Source organism: Grus americana, chromosome 7 (genome assembly GCF_028858705.1).
Source record: "Grus americana isolate bGruAme1 chromosome 7, bGruAme1.mat, whole genome shotgun sequence".
Taxonomy (NCBI): domain Eukaryota; kingdom Metazoa; phylum Chordata; class Aves; order Gruiformes; family Gruidae; genus Grus; species Grus americana.
In genome coordinates, this window is record NC_072858.1 from 17,747,898 (window position 1) to 17,764,646 (window position 16,749).

Genomic DNA, 16,749 nt, shown 5'->3' on the forward strand with positions numbered 1-16,749 from the left:
GTAATATTTACACAAGAGTACTGCATGTTATTCTTATTTCCCACAGCCAAACTGATGTAACATTATATGCAAAAGTATAAGGAATAAACTGTTTTTCAGAAATTCTGTCCCCTCTTTAACGCTGTTTCTCTCCTAGATACCAAAAATTTGTGTGTGTTTAAGAGAATCCCTTTCTTCCTCTGCTCCACACTTCCTCTAGAGCTCTTTGAGGTAAGAGTTGCCAGAGTTTGTATAATCCAGCTTGAAAAGTCTTCTGGAACTGTATTATTATATGGTTATTTCCATACACAGGTTTGACTGTCATACCAAATCATATAGGCTGTATTTAGCTAGCAATTAAAGATTTTACTTTTTTCCTCTTTGTAAAACAATTACTTATTCTGCAAGAATTTAAATTAATTTCAACAGATTGTTTCTGTAATCTCCCACCTCATTTACATTTATTATGCAATTTTTACTTCTGATGTCTTCTAAGTATCAACATAATTTTCATCCAGTGTGTTTGATCCATAAGGTATTAAAAATACAAGTCAAGAAAAAAGGAACTACGAAAATTTAAATATATGTAAATAGAGCATGAACATAATAAGTAGTAGTGAATGAACCACAATCCACATTTAAAAATCTATGGGAATTAAAATTACACTCTAATGCATTAGCTTCCACAGTCACTATCAGCAAGTTATCAACTACAGTGTCAAATTGTGAGTCAAAGACGAATTTCACAAGTCCTTTTATTACTAGATGCTGAAAAATAAACTCATACTTACTTAAGTTAGAATAAGCATCCAGTAGCTTTTGAGGCAGATTCAACACCTTTAATACAGTTCATTAATAAAGCTCCTTTTCTTTCTTTGTTAAAACCACAAGTTATTATTTCTTCTGTTTGGAAATTGTGCTTTACATTTCTTTTAAAAATACATACTCTTTGAAGAACTGTTTCCTTTTAGTGTCCTATAAACTAGAACATACAAATTACTTTGATTTGTAACTTCAAAGCCTGACTACAGAGAAACATCATGTAGGTAAATAATATTGTGTGCTCCAAGGCATTAATCCACCCTATTTTGCAATTCTTAATAAATAAACATACCTACTAAACTAATATTCACTTTAAATTATTTTGAGCTATTTTCAGTGGATAATAGTTGAGGTTTGATTGTTGCAACAATGGTTAAAAATGGTATTATCTTTAAAATTCTGTCCATCACACACTTCTAAGAAATAAATGTCTTACTTGGATACACCTTGAATAAAACTTGTGGTATAGTCACAGGAAACGCACTAGAATTACGTAATTTTGCTCACAGGTCTGTATCACATAAAATCACTTTATTATAGTATAAGTGATGGTATTTAAGGTAATAAGTCCATGTGATGCAAATTACATCATATGAAATAAAAGGAAATAATTGCTTATATCTTCCTCAAAGGATTCTACTCTCTAAGTTCTGGCAAATGACACCAACTCTTGAAGAGAAAAAACAGTAGTGGACTTCTCCCAAGAGAACATGTCCTGTGACAAATTCTCTTGGGAAACAGCCTTTTGCTAGTCCTCTAGTCTCAGAGAAGGGGAAGAGAAATCTTGGAATGATGGACTTAAACATTAAAATCTAAGGAAATTGTAAAGTGAAACTGACTTGGTAGTGTTAGGTTTAGGTTGGACCTAATGATCTTGAGGGTCTTTTCCAACCTACATGATTCTGTGATGCCATTCTATGATATGAAGACCTCCAGTATTCTGCAATTCACTTTCCATGACCCTATTCAGATAGACAAAGGTAATTTAAATCTGTAAAATAGTAATTTAAAAATTTTATTGCAAACACCTATATTCTAAATGCCCCTTAATTCACTCTTTTCTCCTAAACTTCCAACTGTGTATGTTCTACAGCTATGGCTGAATGCAGAGTCTGGAGCTTGAATAGAATAATCCAAATACTGTGACTGAACTTTCTGTTCTTCTCTGAACTATTTGTGTTGCTTAGACAAACTTCGTTTCAGTTCCTCTTTCAGGCCTTCATGCTCTCCTCATCACGAGGGAAACATGCCCCCACCTTTCACTGTAGTCACAAATCTCACAAAAGAAGTGCTTCTTTAAAAGGTTTTGGGGAAAGGCTATTTTGGAATAATGGTAGCAAAGTTGGGGGGCTGTCTTCACATCAGCTCTAAGATGTCAGAGACACAAACAATGATACCCGCTGCAGTTGGTATAATACGTACTACTGGACACGGTAGAATATCATCACTCTGAAAATTTAAAAATCCTATCACCTCACTTTTCTAACAAGGAAATCTCCTATGGAGATTTGGGAATACCATTGGAACATTTTATATTTAATTTTATATTACTTTAAATTGCTCCAGAGGTGCAGAGAACAGAATTGTAACTGATCCAACACAGTTTTTTCATATGAGCAGCCACCACAATGCTTACAACATGTTCTATCAAAATGCAGATGACATAATTGAGAACACAAAGCTAAAACTATTTGTTGGCAGATTAAAGATTCAACTAACAGTGCTGCAGGTATAGATACTATAACTGGTTCCTCATATGCAGGCTTGGATCTAGCTGGTTTTCTTAGCTCAAGATGCAGCATAGTGTTGATGCAGCAGTATCATTTCCAAAGCCCATGGAAGTCAGATACATCATTTTCACACAGCACCGTGCTTTGAACTAATAAGCACTGATGGATGCAAGACAGTATTGTGCAGATCGAAGACTTGAGAGTCCTAACCTCAGAGTTCACCTTTTCAAACTGATACAAAAATTACCTCTAGCAAAACACCCCCACAGAACAGCAAAATAACTATTCCAAATTATAGTTGCAGTATCCTAGAGGAACTCTGGTATCAGATGAAGGGTTCTCACAGCGTTGTGAACACTTGCTCATTTCACCAGCTCTATCTTCCCTGAGCATCACAGAAAGAGAAGCTGTCTACTTTGCATCAAAGCACCTGAAAAGCTCCCTCTGAAGGCAGATTTTGAAATAACTGGATAACAGTAACATGGCAATATAGGAAAAGGCTGTCAAGACTTTCTGTCTAGACTTCGAAGGGGGCCTAGGGGTCTAGAGCTCAAAGAAGAGAAAGAAGATCAAACTTTAAAAATATTATAAAATATTATAACAAGTTCTGGTTACACAGGTAAAACAACACTTTTCTTCATTACGATACTAGTGTTTTTCTGCCACCTACTGATACCTTCCCTCTTCCCTACCCTCTTTTACCTGGCAGTTTACTCATCAGATATTCAATAGATGAGGAGGTGACTCCCTTAGCTGCTTCTTCTGGCATATGCACACACAGTTATATATTTCTTTGAAATTGCTCAGATTTCAAAAACCTACAGCTCTTCAAGTAAGCATCCAATGAATAGCCCTGTGCACAACTGTCACTGACAGTGCAGCACATACGTTGATACATATGCTTACAAGAAACTAATAATTTTATAATGCCTATGATAACTGGAAGTAGTTACTCAGGAAATGATATTTCAAAAGGTCACCATGCTATTCTAGGTTTTGAGAATGAAGACAGCAGATATCTCATATTATCAATATATTTCATGTCAGTTGTTTATACCTCATTATTGATATTTGTGTCAGTTTATGCCAATCATTATCACAGGCTTTCTTTCCATATAGATTCACCATATGACTTAGGAATCCGCACAATTTTTTTCTGACCCTTAGGGCAACAATAAAGAAAAACATATACACTGACAGGAAACTCTACAGAAAATCTGCATAAAAATGGAACTCAAAAGCTATTAACTCCCAGAATACACCCATCCTCTGCATGAAAGAATTTAAGAGCCAAGAGTTTCATGGCTAGTCTTGGAATAAAGACAGAGCGATATGGAAATATTTATTTTTAAAAAAATCCCTAATTTAAGAATTTAATTAATCCGAAAGCTTCAAAAAGAGTTGCAAGAAAAGTTTACAAGAAAACTTGCATTCTAGGGACTCTCAATTTAACATTATAACTACAGACAGTGTTATCAACAGCCTATAAACATCTTTTCCTATAAGGAAAAGACAGTTCACATCAGTTGGCTTGTTGAAAAAAGCCAACCCAGAATTTCAACAACAAAAGTATTTCAGAGGATGTGAGGTTTCTTGGGAAATTTCTAAGTGTAGATGAAAAGTTGAACACTTTAGAAAACATAGAATCTTTTCCAAAACCAGAAACATTTAAATGGAATAATATCCATACTTCTTTAGCGCCATTGCCTTTGCTGACTCTTGCTCTGCCTCAGAGGTTCATCTCATAGTAAACTGAGGCAGCTCAGCTTGAGGGCTCACAATGTTTCATGGGATATACAGTCTCATCCATAAAGAGTGTGAGAAGTCTTCCAGTCTACAAAAATCAGTATGCTAGACGCGCTATCAAATCAAAATGTTAGTTTTCAACTACATTGCAAAGTTTTTCCCCAGAGCTTCACTTTGAGGATATAGACATTGAGGGGAAAATAGTTTATTTTGTTCAAAGTATCACACTAGCCCTAATACCAATAAGTAAAATTTTGCAAGCTATAATAAATTTCTTATTGGATTTGGATCACATCATTTGTACTGTTAACTAATATTTCTAATATGCTTCTAATTACAGTTAATCCAAATGTGTTGAAGGTAGGAAATAAATGAGGCAGCATACACAGATACGAATCAGCACCTAAGTTAATAATGAACTAAATTCTCTGCTACATAAACATATAAGGGAATGGGAAAGATGGATTCAGAAAATATAAAAAAAAGTCAGATTAAAGTTAATACAATTTGTAACATTAAACATTTTTAAAACAAAGACTGTATCTGAAATACTAAATTCCTGAAATATTGTATGTGGTATATCCCTGCAAACATGTATTTGTTGAAAACAGCAGAAGTTTAGCTACCTAAAATTGTAAATTGCAACAGCTGGAAGCATTTACACTTTTTAATCTCTTCTTCAGTAGCAAAGTTAAATTCTTCTTGCAGCTGTTCAAGACAAAAGTATTTTGGAATGGTTTGTTCTTTGAATGCTGCATACTGTGAGAGAATGCAAGAGCAAGGCTGGAGGATTTTACAAATTGAGCCAATTTCAAAATAACTTTTTTTTTAATTAGCATTTACACAAATTTCCTCAAGATTTCTGATAGTGTATCTTTCTGACTAGCACCATAAGCATATGCTAGTTTGTGGCTTATCTGAACAGAAATTACTTGTCAGGCCAAACTGTAATGGTTTTTGGTTGTAAACAAAGGCACACTTTTTTTACTGAAGTGAATTTTTAAAAGTAAAAGGATATGTTAATGCTTGTTCTACTTCCTTTGTTGTCGTATTTTTACTTTAAAATGTACATAAATACTTTTTCTGCATCACAAAAATCATCCAAGAAATTACCAACTGCCCTTTTCTAATGAGTAGTACTGTAAAGATGTTTCTTGCAAAATAATTTAACTTAATTTTTCTCTTTTCACTGTATTATCAGATACCTGCTATCCCTGTTAGAGTTACTAGATGTATCAGATATACAGAGCACAATTAGATGAACCATACAGGATATATACAGCATAAATCCAATGCAACACCCGCACATCAAAATTACAGCCTGTATTCTTTAGAGTTAATCTGCAGCATACACACAATAAACCTAATGGATCCAGAACATCCCAGAGTTACCGAGCAGGCATAAGACAGGCATCCTGGAAAGGACAGGACCTTTATCCCAGTCACAGAAGTGACCTTTATATAACTGCAGCAAAATGTTACCACTTTCTCAATCTGGTTTTACTGGCCTGGTACAAGACTTAATCTTAGGCAACAGTTCTGCACTGGGGTTTTAAATAACTATGATAACTACTTAAGTTTGTTTCCATGCCTTGCTCTTTTATATTAAACTTTTTAAAAACATAATTAGCCTTAACTCAGTCCCTGTTATTTGTAATCCTGAAGCCAAAGAACTTGCATGAAAAATATTAATAGATATCTACAAGTACCCCATCTCCTAACACAATACAGACAATATGTATTTTCTTCTAGAGAACATGTAAAAATGTGCTATCAAAATCTGCTGAACATTAACATAATCGATTCCATCGTACACAAATAACTCGGGATATTTGGGATCAAGCTCAACTGCTTTGGCCCATTCATTAAGTTTGTGTGTTACTGAGCCATCAAATTCCAGTAGTTATTTCTGCATTTATATTTCTTGGTACATTAAAATAAAACCATCTAGCATTAATTGCAGAACATTTAAAGGAACAAATGTTTATTGCATCAGAAATTTCTTACAATGTATACATTTCTTACAACACATTTCCAATTCTGACAGATTAATCAGGTTATCTGATTTAATATTATAGCTATTAAAAAATCAACTAGGATGCCCTAAGAAACCATAAACCATCATACAAACATTTCCCACAGTTCTGAACATGAAATCCTAACAGATGAGAATCCTGATAAATCTTAAAAATATACAATTCATTACCACCTGCATCAAGCAGAATTTATCAGCTGAGAAACAGGTGCTACAGGAAAGCACTTCCTTCATCAGCTGCCCATGATAAAGCCTGAGTTTGCCTGACATCAAAGGATGTAGATTTTCTTTTTCATGTAGAAAGGTACATGTAAGTCAAAATTTGTCGACAGAAGAGAAAAAGCCACTTAAAGTTGTGCATGTATATATATATTTTGAAATACATTTAAAAGGTCATTCACTCCCCCACACCCCCCAAATGAAGCAAAACTTCCACTTTATTTTAATTGACCATAGCAACTACATTGCTTTCAAACAAAATTTACAGGTCACTACCTCAGAGGCATAGCACCTTACTGCATTCTAACATTTGAATGGCTGATAAGCATGTGCTTAACTATTTTCCTGAAGGAGGATGCTTTCTTGAATTTAGAATTAAGGGGCGGGGGGGAACAACTCAATTCTCTAAAACCTCCAGAAAACATATAATTCACAAACAAATACTTAACAAGAACAGATAGAGGTCAGTATTGGCAGCCTGTCAGATCAGAGAGGATTTTTTTGATAAGAAAATTACTTCTCTTGGTGTCTCCTTTCAGGATAAGGAGACTGGTGGTCATAACTCAATCCAGACTTCATCTGCTTCTTTTAAGCTATCACTACTACAGCTGTAACAAAACTTACTCAAAAAATGGTAGTCATGGACTTGGGCACTTCTACTAAAAGTATGTTCTTTTCACTTGGAATAATTTTCTTAAAACCTTTCAACCTCCAAAATCCTTACAGGTCTCTAAGAATCCCTAAGGGAAAAAGCAGAGTCTTAACAACCATGGACTACTACTGAACGCTATGAGCCAAGGGAAATGACTTGGACTGAAATCTGTTATAAAAATCTTGAAACAACTTCTCATTGATGAAAGCTTTCATAAAAACATTGTGCTGGAGGAAATCCTCAGGTCATTAAGTCCAACACCTTATTACCATAAGCAAACATGTCATATAAACCCTTTCATCAAATTGCTCTGAAACCTTGGTCTGACAAGGTTTAAAGCTCACAAGTCCTACCTGTGAACTTAAACACATTTATGGACATTGTTCTTACAGCAATGCTGTCTTAATTTAAATCGGTCTTTCCTTTTCTGGTTTTCTCTTCCTGCTCCACTTAAATAAAGCAACTATGGAAGAGCTGCATAGCTGTTCCCCCATCACATGTCTAGGAACATGTGCTTCAATAAACAATGCTGAAGATGAGAAGGGGAAGTTGCAGCCACCTCAACCTCCTCAGTAAATCCTTCTCTGAACACAACTGCTCCCAGATCTTATAGTTTCTGCTCAGTAGAGTTGTCTGTTCTCACAACCGGCAGTTCCCAGCATTCTGGTGCACCTGTTCTGTTTTGTGCTCATCTTTCTTGAACACAGGCAACTGGAATTGTATACATTATTCCAGAGGGGTTCTCAAATGATGTCTGTCTCTTATGATGGAGAAAAAAAGGGAAACATGAAGGAAAAAAAAGAAAAAAGCCTTATCTATCTATCTATCCATTATAATTGCAACTTGGAGGAGAAAAATCCTCTATGGCCTGAACAAACAAGAGAAACCACAAAACATCTGTGATTCTGATAGACTGAGCTAAAGAAAAGGAACTTCCAAGCAAAATCCTTACGCTAATACAGGTTAGTGGTCTAACAATCTAATTGTTCCTAACACAGGGCTGGATAACATTTAATATTCCCTCAGATTCGGTTCAGAAGTTTGTAAGAAGTAAATCAAAGAAGGCTACACAACTTAGAAATGAATCCATCAAGTCTTTCCAGGCTACAAAGCAATCCGATGCTGTGAAGTGATTTGTAGGAATACAGGCAAGCTAACTTAACATAATTCATTCCATTGGACACTTAAAGTGTAGCCCAATTAACTCAGGCTTCAGCATGATCTCTAAAAGGATAAAGTCACCTAGTAAATACTAAAGCAGATAACATTCATGGAATTCTATACTGCAAGGATATTGCTTTCAATACTGGGGCTATGAAGTTCAAAATCAGTTTTATAGGCCCATCTAAACTGCAGATCATATCTTTAGATTACAACATAAGCAAACACTATGAGCTTGCACAATATGCCTATTAGTAACTTAATACTTCCTGTGTCTCAATTTGTAGGTTTAACTTGCAGATCACAGCTAAACTCTGCCTGTTTCAATAAATCTTAGTTTTTAACATCATTATTAAGGGATAAGAATTTTGGCCCACCTTGTCTGGTGAGTTTTCATAGCACTTCACAACCTTACATGATTATTCCAGTAATACCTCATAAGTTAATGGAAGTACCACGCAGCCATTTCAGTACAAAAGAGCAGAAAGACATACCAGTAACAGCATTAGCCACTTTGCCATTAGAGTTATTTAACCTCTAAATTCTATTCAGTCACTGTCCAGAACAGTTATATTTTGTAGATATATCCCCCTATTTTCTTTAAGCATTAATGACTTTTTAATGGCTACAAACACACATTTTCATAACTGAGTCAGGAAGAGATCTGCACCATTATGTACAAGTGCCATTATTCAGCAGCAGATTTGTCTCAGCAATGAGTTTAGATCACTTTCAGATGACTGAGGAAAAGAATACTGAAATTTCAGATTATTGAAAAATATTCAGGCTTATTACTGATTTCACTAAGAGGGCTTCTGTGTGATAACAATTTATCCATTTAGTGACAGTTATTTTAAGATCTAATTTTTATCCAAATCTTAATACATTTAATGTGTGATTACTGATAACGGTACATGGTAATTTTTACTGAACTATTATCTGATACTAACACATTAGTATTCATAAAATATATTTAATGAAATTTATCAACCAGGTTTGTAATTTAAGTGATTTTTTTAAAGACTTATATCAGCTGAACTAATCGCACTCCTGTCATTCAATTATTGATAGTGTCTCTTATGTTTTCAATTCTTTAGGATTAATGTCAGCCTCCCTCCAAATAATAGTATTTCTCTGAACCTTAAAGAGTTATATCAGGACCATGCATAGCAGAGAGATTCACAAAGTTAATTAGATAACTATCTTAAGATTCAGATCAATTTGGTACCCAAATGCATAATATCTGATGAATATCAGATATCACTTTAAAAAACTAACTGTAAGGAAGACACTGATATGCTGGAGACTTGCTTTCCATTTTGAAGTATTTTTATAAAATACTTGCAGCTTCTGAACTTTGTTTCTTCTCCTCTGTTCACATCTTTTGTTGTGGATAACAAAGGGCAGAACAAGCCAATAAGTACATGCTCATCATTCTTCATGGCAGCTTCCTTCTACACATGCTAATAGACCCTGTGCCCACCCTCTATTTTCCAACTACTGTACCGACACTGGTCAGGTAGGTGGAAAGTTGAGGCTGAGGTGATGGGGATGGGAAAGACAGCAGCATGGGTTTCTCATTAAAGGGAGTGAAAGTATTCACAGAGGTTCGGCAGCATCCCTCCTCAGAAATAAGGCCTCTTACACCATCTGCAGCCAGTATTACTGCTGATGTGTGAATATGAGGAAATTAAATTCAGAAACCTCTACCTTAAACCATGGGAATTGCCACCAAGTTCAAAAGGACTATTCAATGTAAGCATGTAAAAATAAAAATTAATAGACTTCTAGCTGACCGGTAAAGTTTTGCTGCACAATAGCAGGAAATATGTAAATAAGTATTTTTATTGTACCACCTTCCTGTAGGTTCTGATTTACAAGTTGTTCTATTTGTGGTCTACCAACATACTCAATGTCTTCAATAAACTATGAAAAACAAATCAGGAAAAACTTTCAGTGTTTTAAAATAAAATGTAAGTCCCATATAATTTTTTCCCTGTATGTTAACTGTTTGACCAACTGCTGTCACATTTTTATTAGGGGATATAAATATTAATAAGCTAAAATGCCAAACGTTCCTGATATTTGAGATTTAACATTTATTGATAATTTCTGAGTGGATTATTTTCTGATGCAAAAATCAGGAGTGTGAATTAGCCATAGGCTAGTTCCTAGCCTACGGTTCTTGACAGCTGAAAACATTTTTAGTGAAGTCCTGATCATGCAATTTGCTCCCTCTGGTGGTTACAGCTCAAATCTGTGTTTTAGAGCAGATTGCAAATGGAGAGGGCGTTTCCTAATTGAGACTAGTACTTTATACAATGAAAATAAAAATAATTACTTTTAAAATCTGCATTGTTTCTGATTTATTATTATATTCTTAAAAAAAAATCAGACTAAAAAGCAAGCTTCTTGTTATTCATCTCTCTTCCTGTATGGAAAGGCCAATAAAATGCTGTAAAGAACCTATCACATTCAAACCAGTATTTAACATTAATTTAATCAGGAATATTACATAGTGTCACATTGTACCATTAAGAAGAGAACACAGCTATTGTTCAGACTGCTGTTTTAAATTTGTCCCAAATGCCAAAGTTACCTTTTGAAGATAATTGGTTTACAGCACAGCTCAGCTGTGAGTACTGGGTATTTCTTCAAACCAACAGTACAATCAAACTGCATACAAACATCCCTCTAAAACACACAAATATTTATTTGAAAAAATCCAAGTCAAATCACTGGATGCAAGTTTTACTTTTTCAAAAGGAAATCTGCTCTCATCAGTTACACTGATGCAAATCCACACCACTTACATTCAAAACCAAAACCAGAGTAATTACAGATTTATACCAGCATTGCCATTAACAGAATTTCTTATTTTGTACTTTTCAGTTTTCATTTATATCCCAAAGACTCTTCTTTTATTAAAAAGAATAGTCTCCACAACTTCAAAGAATGATTCAATTTAAAAAATGTAAGTGCTTATCTGATGCTTACTAACTATACAGGAGATCAAAAAAAGTGAAGTCATACAAAACAAAATATGAAAATAAAACAAACAGGTATAAATTACCAGTTGGTATTGAAAGCCAAGAGGAATAATCTAATATGAAAAGCATCAGAAACAGTATATGGAAAGTATATTTGTACGTTTCATAAGGCATCACAAAACTGCTGTATGAAAGTACTTACTCTAGGACAAGAGTGAAGAAAGTCTTTGACGACATAAGATACAACAAAGAAGAACAAACTCAAAATATTTGTTTAAAATATTTAATGTACATGCTCTGTCATCCATGTTAAATGATACAGTATCAAGTAGATGTCAAAACCTATTAATAAACAAATTATGAGGACCAACATTACAACAGCTGTAAATCATGGTTTAAGTTTCCAAAACATGCTTTGCTTCTAGTACTGACAACCATCTGGCTGTCATCCACGGATGAAAACTCAGAGTAGTGTGCAGGAGTACATGGGAATAATTAAGCAAATCAACCAGCAATACTCAGTGAAATTTCAAGGACACTAAAAATAAATTGGCTTAAGCAAGGAAGTCAATTAGCTGATTCTTAAATCTGCATTACTTGACTAAGGAGAAGGTCTATTTTGAAACATCTAGTTAGAAAAGAATTTGGCATTTGTTCTAGTTGTGGAGATACTCTATTTAATCCATGCTGCTATCATATCTGACACTGTACTCAAGTGACAGTGAAGAAAAGCACAAGCTTTGGGAATGCACCATAATTTAAAAGTGCAGTTAGTGCTACTACCAGAAAACTGAGTCTAAATAAGGTTGAGTGATAATGAGAACTTGACCTGAACCTAGAGAGCCCTTGTGACCTACAGATGAAAAGGCTTATTACTGCACAGACCAACACCTTTTACTTTTTTCAATCAAAGAAAAATCTACACAAACAAAACTTATGAAAGAATGGTAAATTCTGACAGAACTAAAGCAATGCATATTCTTCAAGCCACATACACTCATACAAGATACTCTTTAATAACAAAGAAGAAAGAAACATACATTACATCTACAAAAGGTATCCTGAAAAAGCAGTCACCATAAAAAATTAACTACAAGTTACAAAAAAAATCAAAATCAAACTGCTACTAAAATTCCATGTAAACGTAAAGCAAAAAGAGCATGTATAATCTTTGGTTGTAGAAACAGTAACAATGTTAGACTGCAGAGGAATTGCACATCTATAAAGCAGTGACCTAGCCGACACTAACACAACTTAGGGGTCCATATTTTAAAACACAACAGAAGAAAACAAGAAACAATACAGTAAAAAGCTGCAAAATAATTATTAGAAGGCTGCAAGAGTTTCTTATAGAGCGATTTGAGAACTGTAATAAGTTATGTAGTATTCAAATCATATTTCAGTCTTCTTAAGTACACTGAAAGAACTTACCAGGTCCACAATGACTACTCTTGTAGAGAAAGAGAAATAAGACCAAGAAACTGAACAAAAACTGTAAGTAAAATATGTTACTGATTAAATATGGGTATAAACTAAGAGGAAGAAGTGGATTCTTCTTCTACAGAGAGATGCAAATAGAGCAGGATGCTTGTTTGTATTATAACTTTTAATGTAGATGTAAATCAACTCAATTGAGCAACTTGAGATATAAGGAGAGTCATGCTGAAAAATAACATACTTTTCACCTCTCACTGCACGCATCTATGAAACAAACCTAAAAATAATTCAACAGAACAGAATTTAGCAACCATTTCTCCAGGTTCAGACAGTAATCAGAGCTGTTCAAAGTTTAAACTAAAAATATTATTATTATCTAAAATAATGCCATTTTACAAATTTCCAAACAAAAAAATATATTACTGAAATCCAAATGACTCAAATTCAAAAGAAACAGAAAATTTAGTATTAACAATTAAACAAAGCTTCAATGACCTTCACTTTGAAGAAAAAGTTATTTTAAAAGGGTCCAAAAGTATTTTCTTACAAAATACAAATTTTAAAACTTCAGTTCCTTAGAGGATAGTTCTGCTAACAGTAATAAATATACTTTGTTGACCAAATAGCAATATTATTGGTTTAGTAAGTTATAATTTAAAATTGGCTTTAAGTCTAAGACCACTAATAGATTTTTTTTTCCTCTAGATGTGTTAAAACTGCATAACTACTAGAGAAGACCATCACTGGTTATTCATGCTGACACATTATAAGGCATTACAAAACTACATACAGGAATCACAGCATCTTAATTACCTAAGAAATTACAATGATGAAGTATTTTTGCCTTTCCATAGTGACATTCCATTACACTGTATTAAAAGGTAACATTATTAAAAGGTAACACAGTGCTTTTTTTTTTTTAAACTCTGTCCTTAAAGATTTTTTCCCCCCACAAGATTCTTTCTTCTTTCTGGCTAATTAAAAATACTGTTGCAGAGATGCATTATATGCTTACTGTTTACAGAATATACATCACTAGTAGAAGACTACAATAAAGTTGATAATAAATTGCTATAACACACAAGATAACAGCTCAGAAGTCCCTGAAATAAAATAGTGCCTTGCCATCCTACTTAAACTGTGGACCTGAGAAGTTCCAATTACTGTCTTTGCTTTTCCTTGTTTGCACTATCTGGCTGAAGGACTGCTGATCACCTGTTTGCCTACTGTACTCTAACTTGATGTAGCAGCCTCTGGAAGTATCCTACACAAAACATTCAGAAGAGACAGAAACCAGAAAACAGGCATTTTCTTTGTTAAAAATTATATACCAGACCAAATGTATCAGCCTTCTTCCTCTAGGGCAATGAAGATTATTTTACTTAAATCTTGCTATAGATTCTAAAACTTCTTCCTCTGATGTTGGCTTTGTAACTTACTCAGCAATGAAGCAATTGCATTCACTATGTCACGCTTTGCTTAGAAAGTTTACTTTACTGATTAGCATATGTTTTCTAGCAAAATAGAGAGGACACTAAACAATTGATATAAGTTATCATTTAAAGTATTAGGTTTCAGGAGGAATACTTTATACTTAAGTCTACGAAGGTCAAATTCAACTATTCTTCAAAGATGAAGTGTTATGAGAATTTCAAGAATTTATGGACCTCTTAAAAAAGAGCACCTTACGATTCCACAAGATTCTTCTAAACATTTGTGAGTTACACTGTGGCCTTTGGCTTTCCCTCAAAGTATTTCAGAACTATAGGTTTTGTTTTCTTTCTTGAAGACACAGGAATTTTTTTTGTCCATTTCTGGAAGTGAAAAAGACAATATTGCACTATACTTGCATACACTTTTGAAAATACTGCTACAATATCACAAAATAGTAGTGCAGAAAGCCAAGCAAATAAATACCACAGAATAGCTGTCCCTGTTTTCTCAGAATACACTGCACAGGCATGTTCAGACAGCACTTCAGCAAGGAGAATGAACATGACTACTCTCACAGAAAACTTACTGCATGCATATTTGCCTGATTAAGCTGATCATGCCTCACTGAAGGCATAATGAAGTACTGAAGAATTGTTTTCCTGCACACATCAAATAGATTTAGCCAAGACTGGCCTTTCTACATGGAATTATGTCAGTGTCTCTCAGATTCAAATTGAGTTTTGGAGAAGGCTGGAGGGGGTGTTGCTTTTTGTTTTGAAGAGCATCAGGCTATTTCTGTTCTTAGGTGTATCAAAAAAGATTACTACTCTCCTTCTAACCTGAACTCTCAGCTCTCAAGCATTAACTAGAAACCTTCTGCTATCATTCTGCTAATTTAGTGAAGTCAGTTATGAAACATTTCTTCAAGAGATGTGGAAAAAAGGCAGAAAGCAAATATTTCTGGCAAAACAGAACACTTACAGAACTCACGCATTTGCTATGTATTTTTCTAGTTCTTACTTTACACTAAGTAGTGTCAACAAAAATGAAATCTGGCATTTTTAAAATTATTTCCCTTAATCATTTCATCTGATGACTATTCGTTTTGTTTCTGATCAGGATCCATTTGTTTGAAGTGTATGCATTAAAAAACAAAGAAGTTTTAACATGTATAGTGGAAAAAGCACTGCTTCAAAGTACATTCAGTTCAGCAGAGTATATAAAAAGTTACATAAACACTGCTTTAAAGTGTGCAATAAAGGAGTGAAAGAACCAATAAGACACCAATGTATATTCAGGAGTTGGGTGGGGTTTTTTCTCTTGTACAAAAAACCCAAATACACAACTGCTGTAATCTATAATACTCTATGTTACTCTGTAATGTTAAAAGTTTACTGTCTTGACAAAGAGAAATAAAGTTGTTCTGTTTCTCTAATACCAGCACAATAATTTCAGACTAAATTGCATCTCGTTAATTAATAAGGCTTATCAATTACGTGGTAAAGAAATACTCTGAAATTTAACACTGGCAACTTCTGTTTCATATGAAGTGGGAAGGACAAGAATGCTTTTATTTCATAGCATCTGTACATTAATACACTAAGTTATCAACTATTTAAGTGTTTTTAAATGACAAATACTGGGAGGAATTTCATAAGTGACTTAAAGGCCAGCCTGAAAATGGTAATTATACCTAATACACACTGCAGATTAAAAGAAGTGATCCCGCACAGGCTCACTAATTACCTCTCCTTCACTCGCCACCCCCCCCCCCCGCCTTCCATTCTAAAAAGAGGAGGGTATGCCCTCTCATCTATCCACCTTCTGAACAGCACAACGTGAACAGGATACTGTTGCAAGCCAGAGGCAGCTGGCACGGTAAAGGACAGCAACCTGCAGACAGACCGAGTCAAAACAAAACCTAAGGCAAACACAGTGAGAAAGAGTCGAAAGTGTCCCCGATCGCAGGAGCTAGCATCTCTTCCAAGAGGAAAGACGTGGACAGGAACGTAGTGCATCTCTCGATGTAACACGAGGCCCACATATCCTTCCCGACCCGCCCGCTCCGTGCATTTCTCCCTCACAGACTCCTTCGAGCCTCCACAGCTCCGCTGAGCTTCCGGCAACGGCTCACTCAGCGGCTCCGGGCCCGCCGAGCCCGAACTCCAGGGCCGCACCTGACACAAAACCTCCCACCAAGGAAAAAACATACCCGTCTCTTTTCACCCACACAGCACGGAGCCCAGAAGGAGCCGGACGGCCCCCCACCAGCCGCTAAAGCAGCGGCGGCCACACCTCAACATCCCCTCCGCCGAAAACGCACGTCCCGTTCCCTCCCGCCCGAAGCGGGGCCTGAAAACACTTCGCGCCACTAACGGCTGCGCGTGCGCCCCAGCCCCACCCTGCACCCTGCCAGGCACGCATGCGCCCCGAAGCTTGCCCCTTCACCCGCGGGCTCGCCGCACACGCGCAGAGGCATCCCTCCCTTCTATTGGCCGGCAGCTTATTGCACGCTTCGGAGCGGTTCCCTGGCATACTCGCCGG

General features: G+C 35.4%; 1 protein-coding gene and 1 long non-coding RNA gene across 8 annotated transcripts in view; one reads left to right on the forward strand and one right to left on the reverse strand.

Moving 5' to 3' along the window:
- CCNJ (cyclin J) overlaps positions 1–13,601 on the forward strand; it is a 29,092-nt gene extending 15,491 nt beyond the window's left edge. For 2 of the 7 annotated variants that reach the window (XM_054832623.1, XM_054832625.1), the window contains exon 7: positions 137–10,517. In XM_054832623.1, the coding sequence (XP_054688598.1) occupies positions 137–161 (25 nt within the window). In that variant the 3' untranslated portion in view covers positions 162–10,517. Of the gene's footprint in view, positions 1–136; positions 10,518–13,476 lie in introns of those variants that run through there. The other 5 variants (XR_008577946.1, XM_054832618.1, XM_054832616.1 and 2 more) reach the window with 5 other exon arrangements.
- On the reverse strand, positions 11,604–16,587 carry LOC129208985 (uncharacterized). Its single transcript, XR_008577947.1, has 2 exons — positions 15,952–16,587; positions 11,604–14,585 (listed from the first exon to the last, which is right to left on the reverse strand). It is a non-coding gene; the product is annotated as an uncharacterized LOC129208985 (long non-coding RNA).
- Between the last annotated feature and the right edge of the window lie 162 nt (positions 16,588–16,749).